The sequence below is a fragment of the Anser brachyrhynchus genome (genome assembly GCF_964034855.1).
Source record: "Anser brachyrhynchus genome assembly, chromosome: 1".
Lineage (NCBI taxonomy): Eukaryota > Metazoa > Chordata > Aves > Anseriformes > Anatidae > Anser > Anser brachyrhynchus.
In genome coordinates this window covers 117452341-117464505 of record NC_137694.1, presented here as the reverse complement: position 1 = coordinate 117464505, position 12165 = coordinate 117452341, and the positions used below count along the sequence as shown (strand labels likewise).

Here is a 12165-nt window from a genome sequence, read left to right as displayed (position 1 = left end):
TTAAGGAAACATTTGTTTAAACATTTGCTCAAGAAGCTGTCTTCTGCCCAAAAAGTGTCCAGAGGAGGGCAACGAAGATGGTTAAGGGCCTAGAGGGGAAGACGTATGAGGAGCGGCTGAGGTCACTGGGCCTGTTCAGCCTGGAGAAGAGGAGGCTGAGGGGGGACCTCATCGCAGTCTTCAACTTCCTCGCGAGGGGGAGTGGAGAGGCAGGTGACCTATTCACTGTAAACACCAGTGATAGGACCCGTGGGAATGGTGTTAAGCTGAGGCGGGGGAAGTTTAGGCTGGACATCAGGAAGAGGTTATTCACTGAGAGGGTGGTCGCACACTGGAACAGGCTCCCCAGGGACGTAGTCACTGCACCAAGTCTGTCTAAATTTGAGAAGCGATTGGACTGTGCACTTAGTCACATGGTCTAAACTTTGGGCAGACCTGTGCGGTGCCAGGAGTTGGACTTGATGATCCTTATGGGTCCCTTCCAAGTCGGGATATTCTATGATTCTATGATTCTATGAAGTCTTGCTCTGTTTTGAGTCTTTCTTTCTCTTTTCCACCAATGAACAGTGGTAAGACACAGCTTTACTAACCTGAGGAGTTCCTTGAGATGATAAAGGAAAATGGAGCCGGGACATGTTCAGAGAGCCAACTCTGCACTTCAGTTTATAGCAGTAATAGAACCTGAGCTGTTGTTCCTTGTGACAAAACAGCTAATGGTGCCTGGTCTAAGACAACCTTTGCACGTCAGTGATTCCACTGCCAAAGACACCGGTCATTCTGGTTTCAGGCTTGGGTAAAGCCTGAAACTGAGCTATGTATATCAACAGTGATCAGATAGACATGACAGTGGAGATTTTTTGCTTCACATTTTTTTTTTTAGACTTCTTGGCCCAGCTTGGTATAGCTGATGTGGCCTTTATTATTATTATTATTATTATTTATTTAAGAAATGCCAGCAAAAATCACATTGCTGCTTTTTGGCATCTCAGAGACTGCTACTGCACAGTTGCTCACCTGCCCTGAGGCTCTTCTTCATGAGAATTCACAAGTCTGAAGTGACCCCTCACCTCCTCCTGCATTTAATGTGCAGCTAAAGCAGCTGAGGTACTGAGGACAGGCAGTGCTACCTTAAGCTTACTTACAACACCTAGCTTTGGTGCTCATCTAATCCAGTTCTGATACTTTGAATGAGCAACTTGGTTAGAGCCTAAGTGAGGCTGGGGCTTGGATAAATGCCAGCTTGCTAATTCTCTGCCAGATGAAGACTGAGGAAAACAACTGGAAGATTTGGCAGAAATTACATCAGCATCCCTAATTGAGAATGTGCACCTGCCACTTGCTGTTCAGATCTATAACTCAGGTCTTTCTAAAATTACACCTGCTCCTTTCGCATGTTTAGTTAGAAGCTGTTGACAAGATTGTGTTTTATTATCTCTGCAACTATTTTTTTCTCTGAATGTGGGGTGACAGGGCTCAATGTGAAAGCTGTTTGGAACTTCAGCTGGCGACGTGAGGAGAGCCTGGCCACACGCTCACATTTAACTAAACCCAGATGCTACGGAAAGAGGGGGAAAGATGACAGCCTTGCACATGAACATGGTTGCTGTGAAAAAAATGTTAATTTGGTGATGGAAAGGGACTTGTTAACTTACTGAACTAGCTTTTGTTACAGCTGGCCATAGGTTTCCGATATTCCTTTCCTTCTGAAGAGGACCCAAATCTAGGAACTCTGACATGTGTCTGTGAGATAGGATCCTGGGGAATAATTGTAAATAGGCAACTAAAATATACTGTATTATATACAGTCAATGGGAGAGAGTTAGCTGGTTATGGAGTATCCATCCTTCTCTATTGTCTTCTTTTTTCCCCTCTTCCCTATTCCTCACATTTTGTTCTTTTAACATATGTATATTCAGAACCACGAATAATTAAGATAACAGTATTACATGATGTTCATCCAGCCTGAAGAGAAAGTTGAGGTAATTTTAGGTAATTACAGAGGGCAAAACTGATCCCCAGTTACCTTCAGTAAGGTATTAAAATAGCTTTCACATGAAGATAAGATCTTTCATAAGATCCTTCATAATGTTATCTCTTAGAACTATCTCCATAACAATATATATGGTATTAGAGAGATATATATAGTTATACTTGCATTTGTAATGACTCGGGTACTTTTCAGAAAAAAAAAAAAAAGCTAGGCAGATAATAGAAGGACTTGAAAACAAACTCAGAATATGCTTTCATGAATTAAAATTGAAAAATATGTTTAGAAAATCACAGGGAATGGAAGTCTATAAATTCTCAGGTTGTGGTGTATCTTGTTCTATTGTGTTATTCAAAAAACCCACAAACAAACAACAAACAATAAACAAACAAAAAATATCAGCAGAGTGCTACTGTGGGGTTAGATATGCCTACATTCAACTCCTGGCTTTTCTTGCCCTAGAACATGCATGAAGATGCTCAGGTCTCAAGGGTGCTAGTGACGTGAAAGCTGTGACTTGCTTCTTGGCAGGCGGTGGTCTGCTGCACTTACGCCTACTGAAGTATCAGAACAGAGTAGAGGAATTGTCCTTCCTCTTGACCACCTATACCACCCTGTACCCAAATGCCGAGAGCGCTAGCCTTGAAAGTGGGAGATCCATGTTCCCTGCTTGATTTGGAAAAGGATTCCAACTCTTTTCCCTCAGGGAAGACAAAGTTACAATGGCGCTATATGATAATTTTTAAATAGCCCTTACCTTTGCTATGTGAAGAGGGTATGGAAGAATACTACTTTGGGAAAAAATAGGAGCAGGATTTAAGTCTCCTAGGCAAGTGAGCTACTGTGAAAAAGATAGGGTAACTAGCTTCAAGGTTTTCTTTAATATTTGACAGAGAACCCAAGTCTCTGCCAACTGTTGGGTGTAGAGCAAGTACAGAAGTCAATTGTCTCCAGTTCTGCTTCTCCTGAGAGAGGACTGATGTAGTGTCAGCACTCAGTGACCATTGCCCAGCTCATAGGCAGTGGGCCCTTCTCTCTTAGGTGCTTCCCATCACTTGAGGTGCCTCTCCACTTATTTTCTTTGAACCTAATTCTGCAGTGCCTAATTCTTCTACAGTACCAGGATGCTGGATACTATACAGGGTTACAAGTTCTGATATATATCAGTTCACTTAAAATATGACTTTTGCAATGCTGATGAGTTCAATACCTGTGTCCCTTAATGGGTTAGCCCTTGACTGCCCTGTGTTTCAGTTCTTCTTTGATACAGGCATTAACTACAAAGTTTGAACTCTCATTGATGCTGTGGAAGACAAAGGCATGAAAGATTGTCCAGTGTTGAGACATAGTTGTGAGGGGCAATAGAAGCAGATAAGGGAAGTCATGAGGAAGAGTCTGGATCACATCTCTTTGTAACAGAGACACAGCTATCATCTATCCACCCTGGGGAAGTCCAGAACACTTCCTGGGCAACTGGATTCTGTATATTTCAGTGTTAATCAACATAAGGCTTTCAATAGCACTCATTGCAGACTGAGACTGTGCACCACCAAGGAGCATTAGGTGCATTTAGCATCCCCAAAAAAGCATTTAGCATCCCCCAAGAAAAATGGTGGGAGCAAAGCATTAAACAGTGTTCTCGATCTTCATGTTTTAGCATTAAAATACATTCCTAGACATTCACTACTTATTTTCATGACAACGTTTACAGTATAACCTCCAAGCTACAGGTTTAGGAAATCAACAGCTGAAGTGTTTAATTTAAGAACCAATAGCAAGACTATCTGATATTTTTCTCCTCTGCTGGTTTACCAAGCTGTTTTGATAGATTCAAATCAAGAGGAGAGTATTTGTCTCGCTATTGATCATTACTTCTTAGGGAAATTATATATAAAATTCCAAGGAAAGATGTTTCTGGATAGAGGATTCCTGCTATCCATCCTATAATAGAGAAAATAGTACTGTTCTATAGAAGACTTGCTGTTGTTTCCATATATTTCATTTAGGTAAGAAGCAAAGGGAAGCCAAGTCCATGTTTAGAATCTTACAAATAATTAATTCAGTATTTTTGCAGTTGGCCTTAATTTGAAATTTGATTTTTTTTCCCTTTCTTCTTTTTCCAACAATCCTTTAGCAGGTATTTTCAAGAGTTATATTTGTTTGCAGGGCTACTAATACATTGTCACAAGTGGTCTCAACTCAGGGAATTCCACTTAATTTTATTGTCAATGAACATAAACTTTTAATTACTGGTTTGGGCATTGGGAAACAAAGAAGACAATTAATTAAACAAATACTTAGGGAAACATCTTTCCTCTCCTTCCCAAGGCTCATCTTCACTCCAGACACCTCTCTGGATTCCTCTGTGGGCTCCAGACCCCCAGGGGGTGCCCCTTTCCTAGTGTGATTTACCCACCAGCCACAGTCCCTTCACAGACAGACCTCCTCTTGTGCCTCCTTTTGTGCAACCTCGTGCATCTCTTTTTGTGTGTGTGTGCCCTGCTCCAGTGGCTACCACCCTTTCTTAAACCTTCCTGGTGCCAGATGCTGCTCTTGCTGCATTACTGGTGGGTGATGCTGGACCCAGCTGTGGTCTGCACAGGGCACTCCTGGCCTTCTCCCACACAGGGCATCCTGCAGCCCCCTGCTACCCAAATTCTGACAGTTATGCCTATTACATATATAGTGAATAAGTATAAATCATGTATATATATGTATAAATCATTTAGTCAAGTCTGTAGATATCTTGCCAGTCCAAAAGTTAAACAATAACTAATTTCATACTTCAAATGCTTCAGCAACTTTACATCTACTGTCTTGTCTTTTTTTTTTTTTTTTTCTTCCAGGTGGTACATCTTCCTTCTTTTTTTTGTTGTTCTTCCTGTTGAGTATTATGCCTTTATCACAGTGTGTTGTTCAGCTGCACATATAACCACTTCAGGTATTCTTCCATACAGCCTCTTCAGGATCAGGATGTTCCCAAGACCTATCCCCATTTCACCTGTGAGCCCATCTTAAAGGCCTGTTCCTGTTTTGCTGCCAGTGTGACTACCGTTCTGTTCTAGGGAAAACCACTTTTAATATTCTTTTACCTTAACTTGCTGCTCAGCTGTGTGAATGCCTAAAGAGAAGTTTCATTTCTCCCAGGTGGATAAGGAGCTAAATGTCTGCAGGACCTGTGTCTAGGATCTGTGGTCCAGGTCACAAGCCAAACTAGTGCTGTCACCTGTCTAGGAGAAAATATTACATTCTGGAGAGCTCTAACACACTCTCTCATTTACTCACATATAAGTGGGAAATCAAGCTATTCCATTCACTGAAAGATTTATGACTCAGCAAGGATATTGCAAGTGAAGAAGGTCAATATTCGGGATCCTTCCTTTGAAAATACAATTTTGTATGACTGATCAAACGTCCTTAAAAACGGGTAAGCACTGTCCTACGAACAACCCAATCTAATACTTTTCCCCAGCGGCCCCTCCAGCATGTCATCTAGAACGCTTCGACGACGACGAAGCATGCACTTTGTGCGCACGCAGCCGGCGCCGCGAACAAATTTACCTGTTACAGCGCACCTGGGCGGCGTTTCTTTTGCTCTCCGGGCTTTCTCTCCCGCTTTAAGACCGCGGAGGGCTGCAGGCGGGGCCGAGCGCTCGCTGCGCGGACCGGCGGCCCCGCAGGCTGCCAGCAGCCCCCGGCCCAGGCGGCCGGACCCGGTGCGCGCTGCCTGGCGGCTCCGGCGGGGGCATGTGGATGTTGGCCGTCGCCTTGCTCCACAGCATCTCGCACGGTGAGCGCGCCGCCGGTCCCCTTCGCTTCGGTTCCCCGCCGCGGGGAGAGGGGCGAGGGTCCCCCGGGGTCCCCCGCGGTTGTGCCGGCGGCAGGCTGACCTTTCCCGGGGGAGGCACGGAGGAGCCGACCGCCCCCTCTCGTTTTGGCAGGTTATCATTTTGGTTCTTCTGAATCGGCAGCCAACTCCGTGCCGCCGGTCGCTGCCTGGGAAGGGAAACTAACGCGGGTGGTGGTCGGGAGGTCCGCGCTTAACGCGGTTTGTGCTCTCGTGTGCTTTTAGAAGGCTGTGTGTAAGAGCTGCGAGCGTTATTTCTGGTGGGTTGCATCTAACAGTTTCCTCGGAATCCTTATATAAATACGTCTTCCGACACACCGGATTTAGAAATGGGTTTTTAAAAATATCTGCTGCCTTTACAGAAGTATGTTTGGTAAAAGAAATGATTAGGGCAAATTTCCGAGTCATAGAGGAAATTTCTGTTACATGATTTAGAAGCATCCACTCCTTGAGAAGTCCTCTTTTAACATTAACTATTGAAGACAAATGCTATATCCCCCCCTCCCCCAGTGTCCTGTAAAGCTTGTTTGGGTGAATCCCTTCAGCTGGATGTATACATGTAGGCATTTTGCCATTTTCCCACAAAGCTTTGCCAATGACCATCAGTCATGACCTGAAACAGCTGCTGATCACTTCTGGAAACCATACTGAGTGCAGAGGTTTATGATCTGAGCTCAGAAATGAAAACCTGTACTTACAGTGCTGAAGATACCTGATGAAGATCTCACCATGTGAATTTAAAATTATTTGAAAAACAGAATTTGAATTAATGACAAATGTTAACATGCTAATTCTTTGAGTTCTCAACTGACAAAAAGCCTGAACTTCGTATGGAAAGAGAAGTTCATATTGCTGCTGTTTTCTTATTTTCACATGTTTATTTTCTTACTGTAATTTGAATTAACTAGTCAAGGAACAGTAGTTGAAATTTTTAGCTTATACAGCAGGATGTTTCAAGTGTACTGAATTCTGTGATTTTGGAAAAGGAGATGTTATGTCAATTAAATCTCTGATCAGCCCTTAACTTACATCTAACCATAAAAATTAGTGAAGTTTAGTGAATCAGCCTTGAAACAGCTTAGCAACGTAAGTAGGTGGTGATTCACAGACCAGGAAAACAATACAATATTCACTTGAATGAAATAAAATACTTATATTATATGGAGTATTGATGTATACCTTGCCTCTTAGGATTATTTTCCTTCCTCAGCATCTTTTCTTCATTTTTTTTTTAAATAATGCTATTTCGATAGAAAATCTTCTCAATCCGTTTATTGACTTATAGCCAACTAAGTATAACTTTGGTTGTTGTTGTTCTTTTTTTATGGCCCTCCCTCCCCCCCCCCCCTTTTTTTTTTTAAATCTAAGCTTTCAGGCAAAGATATGTAGACCAAAATAGTAAGAAGTAATTCTCTCAACATTGCTGTGTAAGAAAGGCAGGAGATGTTACGCAAGACAGGTGTACCTTTTTAGGACTTCTAGATTAATGTTGAGCTAAAAAATGCTTAAAGCCCATTGTGTTCTAGTCCTATCATTTCACAGAAAGAGTTATTAGAAACAGACAGGATCAAGGTTTATACAACAGAAGCAGGAAGGTATTCTGTATGAGAGGAATCTGAGGTGGGGAGAGAGAGAAAATAGCATGTTAAAGAAAGAGATGAAGTGATGAGGATGTGATAACCATGTATAAACCATCATGTAAGAAAATGGGCATCCTTATTTGCTCTGCAAAACAGGAGATGTAGAAGCAAACATCGCTGCTCTATGCCTTCTGCCAAACAACTGAGTCCTCCCCACCATATGACTGTGTCCTGTGTGCTGTTCCTGTATCCCAGGATGGTAGGTGGGGATCTTTTTATTTGTTATTTCTTAGTAGTTTTGGAAAAAGTGTTCCAGAGCAGTGGGAGAAAAAGCATTTTCAGCTACTTCCCACTCCTCTAAACTGCAGTCTTTTCCAGGCAAGGTGGTCATGCTCTCTTTCCTTTTCCCTTTTGTATCCTGTAAAGATGATATTTACAGTGATTACTTAGTAGCAGTCACTTTATAAACACTTAAACTCAGAGGAAAGACCCAACTGTGGTAACTGTTAGTAAATGCAGGATTTCTAAAGAAGCCACCATTATCTAAAAATAAGTAGTGGTGGTGAAGAGACCATTGTTGACAAGTGGATGTACTTAATCAAAATAAAACTACCCAAGGAAAGCTGAGCAAAAGTACCACAGCACCAATGTCAGCTGGACCTGAATCAGCTTCTCTGTGGAGAACAAAGCCAACTGTTTTGCCACAGAATCTGAGAGGGACTCTGAGAAATATTGTCCATCCCCCCTGCCCAAAGCAGAGGTAGATACTATGGCTGGTTGCACGGGAATACGTCCTGTCAGGCTTTCAATGTCTCCAAGGATGGAGACTTCACGGCTTCTCTGGGCAACCTGCTCCAGTGTTAGACCACCACCAGTGGACTTTCTTGTTTGGCAAATCCCTTAACCAACTTTGTAACCCTTCACTACAGTACTCTCTGCTACATCCATGTCTTTCTTAGACTGGGGAGCCCAGGTCTGGTACACAGTACTCCAGATGTGGTGTTGCCAGTGATGATGCGATAATGGTGTCTTTTTTCTTCTCTGACACCAGTCCAGAATACTGCTGTCACTCATATTTACCTAGATTTTTATTTTACTGTGGAAACCCTTCAGTAGACAAGATACACCATTGCATCTGTCAGATGTTGCTTTCCTCTGTCGTCGATGTCCTTCATAGTGGTGCCCTACCCAACTTCTCCCGTGAATTACTTGCAGTCACTTTCCAGCTCCAACCAGTATATCAATTTCCACTTGTTAGCCAGATTCTCAGACAAGTATTTTTCTGCTCTTGTATAAGAATTTTCTGCCAAAAAGACAAGATCTCCATTAGCCTCCTTCAGATTCTGCCTGTGGACTTACTGTTGCTTCAAAACTTGGCAATGCTTTTCTGCTATGGTCATTGGTAAGCTTGCCTTAATTTAAGGTGTTAATGGTGTGAGTCATTTTAGCTTCTTTATATAGTCAATGAAAAGAGAGAAACAAGGACTTCAGGTGTGCAATTTCTGTTCTATTTTGGAAAACCACAGTAAGTTGAGAGAAATAACTTTAAATGTACATACTTCTCCCTTTTGACTGCTAACAGGGACCAAGATCTCTGGCAGAAAGCGAGAGCATGAACAAGAGAGGTCTGCTCTATAATTTTGAGTTTCTATGGATTACTTCATGACGTGAAAGATATGAAGAAAGTACACATCATCTGCTTATCTGGAAACATTTTTCATTAGTGAAACTTATGTTCAGTATTCAAAGGTAAAAAACAAATGCTGTTACCTCTATAGATTTGTTTCTTTTGTCTGTAAAAGCAAACAATGATAGGTTATTACAAATAATTTTGACTTCACAGTGCATTTTCTAAAGTGGTGTGCAAGCACATAGTCTCCTGGTGGTCTGTGATAGAGTATATAATGTGTGAAAGTGCAAAAAAGTTAACAAAAGAGGTTTCCCAATTAGTTCTGGTGACCACACCTGCAAACAACCAGTTGCACCAGGGGAGAGGCAGATGCTTTGCACCTGGGGTCCCTTTCCAGAAGTGAGAGCTGTAACGTGCCCAACTGTGAACAGCTGGTTCAGCAGTAGGTCATCTGTGTTGAGAGAAAGTTGGGATCTATAAGGTCAGCCTCTGTGAAAGTCTCTCTGCTATATGTGGTCTGTTCTGGTGAGCTGTCAGTGGGTTTTTATTTTTGTATTTTCCATCCCCTCTCCAATTTTGTCTTTCCTCACCAAAATACCTTCCACCTGGTGGTTTGTGAAGACCTCCTCCAATGCCATGCTGTCAAGTGTTTATGACCTCACAGAACAGTCTTTGTCACAAAATGGGAACAAGAATTTTTTTATGGAAATAAGAAGCAGAAAGATCTTCAGAGGCTGAGCTCTGCTTGTCACTGGGAAAGTCTATATGGTGTGAAGGGAAATAAATAATAAAAAAAAATTCCCCCATACATTGTTCATCTTTCCCGCTAAGACAAATGATGGTGTACCGGAATGAACATTGCCAGCACAGATGTGTGAATGGGGAAAGTTTGATTTTAGCTCGTGCTCCTGACTCTTGGGGCAGACCATCTGGAGAACCTATGACAGTCTGCTTTTGTTCTTGCGATGTTATCCATGACAACAAGTTGGCAAAGAAAGCATTCCTCACAGGCTGTCCCTGATACAACCTTCTCGAGGAGCAGACTGGAGCTCATGACACAAGAAACGCTTGTGGCCAACCCCTCCCATGAAATGCACACCAATAACTCAATGGAAGCAGGAAGAAGAGCAGATGGAAGGGCTACCATTGCCCCACACGAGCAAATGCAATTTATATCTGTTTCCTTTCCTCGTTTTAACACCCTCCCCGGTAGGCTGTTGCTTGGCAACCATGCCTCCTTGCTCCACAGCTGCTCTACATTTCTTCTCCCCCCCCTCAGCCCCCACGGCTGTACTGGGGTTGGGAAGAGGTGTGACCGTATGTGCTCCCAGCAGTCTGCAGGCAGAGAGATTGCCTCTTCTTCAGCACTCTGAAATAGGTAGGAGCTGCACAAGGAGGAAGATGAGAGTCCAGAGGACACTGCATTTTCTGAAGCATGGCGAGCTTTGCTCTTCCTGTTTCCTTCTGCGTACTGACTCTGGCCAGGGGGGTATTGGCTCCCAATAATTCAATTCTTCTTTTGTTTATGTGGTTGCTATTCTGTGCAAGCCACTGGCATCCTGGGCAGGTAACAGAGAGCAAGCAGTATTTGGCTCAGGACCAGGTGCAACCTTCTTTTCACATAATTACAGTGCTTAATGAATTGCACTGTAAGAATTATTAAAAAAAAAAAAATAAATCTGCAGAGCTCTGAAACAAAAATTAATTTATTCTTTAAAAAAAAAAAGGCCTCATAGAAGCTGCAATACTTCTTCATATTTCCTTCCCCCCATTCTTTTTTAATAAGAAGCAGCCCTGTATACATACATGCCCATATTCAAACCCAGAGTAGTCATATGCCTCTCAAAAAAGGCTCAGACTCTTAATCCAAATAATCAAAAACCAGATTTGAAGGTGAAATAGCACTCTTGACTCAGCCATTTCATGCTATAATATTATGATATATACTGTATGGCATAGCTCTGCCTATGATTTCAATATATGTAATTCACTCCATCATATCTTGGCATTAAAACCATTTCGTGCTGTGGTCTTTAATGTCTTGTCTTTATACATACATCAGACACACAAAGGATTTAGTTCATCTTTATTTGGAGACTTTTAAATGGATATCTGCAGTGCCACAATGCTTGTATGTCATGTTATACTACTTTCCCTTATGAGAACCAATTAGTACCAAGAGAAACCTTTCTGCCCTTCTGCAAGCCCAGTTTTTTACCCAATTGTCTTCTGATATCTTATATGCTGTGTTCACAGCTTTTATCTTTAGCTATTTTATGTGCCCCTAATCCCTCCCACCGCTCTTCTTTTCTATCATAGGAACAAACTTGTCTGTATGAAGATATGAAAATAGTATATATATTTTTTCTGGCCTTTTCCTTCTGAAAGAGAATGTTTTTCTTTTAGTTGACTGCTAATCCTGTAAATAGGCAAGAATCTTACCTTTTTGTTTGTTTGCAAGGTGCAATGCAAAAAGAAGTCTGCAGGCACACATGCAAATGATAATAATAGCCCTATGTTTTGATGTTGTTTTAAAGAGGAAAATCTGGTATTTTCCTCAAGAAAACATCAGTCACACACTTTTAAAATCCTACCCACAGACTGGATTGGATTTTTCTGTGACTTACTCTACCATGTTTTTCTAAGAAAAGCCTCTGTCAGCTTCTCTCCTGCTTCCTTATGGTAATGTTCAAACATACTGGCCAGTTTCAATTTGGTAGATGAGTGTAAAAAAAAAAAAAAAAAGTTAAATCATTGCATTTATGTGTGTATAAGTAACATTCACCTGGGCAGAGAAGAGAAAGTAATCACACTCTAAGTTCTTGAACGCATTGGAAAATAATAGACATTTGAGAATCCACTTAGGTATTCATCCAGAGGAAATTCTTTCTCTTCCCACTGATTCTGTGCTCACAGAACCACCTCAGAAGGTAGGCTGGCTTGCTCGTGTCTTCCAGATGTTGCTGCAACCCTAAGAGCGAGAGCTGCAGCAGTAAAGAGGGAAGGGAAAAAATATCCATTTTGTGCTTTTAAGCTTGGTAGGCAGAAACAGTCTAATAAGTCATCTACACGGTCTTGCAAGCTGCTGTATATCAAGAGTGAATGGTTGATTGTATGCATA

The 12165-nt window shown here is 41.9% G+C and overlaps 1 protein-coding gene across 3 annotated transcripts; it reads left to right on the top strand.

Moving 5' to 3' along the window:
* The first annotated feature begins 2206 nt into the window (after nucleotides 1–2206).
* LOC308188088 (uncharacterized protein) lies at nucleotides 2207–9802 on the top strand. 3 transcript variants are annotated; one of them, XR_013945148.1, is made up of 4 exons: nucleotides 2207–5777; nucleotides 7571–7677; nucleotides 8997–9163; nucleotides 9666–9802. XR_013945148.1 is itself a non-coding variant. In XM_080576735.1 (3 exons), the coding sequence occupies exons 1-3, from the start codon at nucleotides 5473–5475 to the stop codon at nucleotides 9050–9052; spliced, it is 468 nt and encodes a 155-aa protein (XP_080432861.1). In that variant the 5' UTR covers nucleotides 2207–5472; the 3' UTR covers nucleotides 9053–9186. The 3 variants fall into 3 exon arrangements, 2 of the variants coding, with proteins under 2 accessions (XP_080432861.1, XP_080432862.1); XM_080576735.1 differs by lacking the exon at nucleotides 9666–9802 and having other exon boundaries at nucleotides 8997–9186; XM_080576736.1 differs by lacking the exons at nucleotides 7571–7677; nucleotides 9666–9802 and having other exon boundaries at nucleotides 8997–9186.
* Nucleotides 9803–12165: the final 2363 nt, after the last annotated feature.

Bases quoted from the DNA above. Each gene is read 5' to 3' on its own strand.
- LOC308188088 (XM_080576735.1), top strand. From the start codon at position 5,473: ATGTCATCTAGAACGCTTCGACGACGACGAAGCATGCACTTTGTGCGC. The intron at 5,778-7,570 runs GTGAGCGCGCCG...TCTGCAAAACAG, and splicing joins GCTCCACAGCATCTCGCACG to GAGATGTAGAAGCAAACATC. The intron at 7,678-8,996 runs GTGGGGATCTTT...GACTGCTAACAG, and splicing joins CCTGTATCCCAGGATGGTAG to GGACCAAGATCTCTGGCAGA.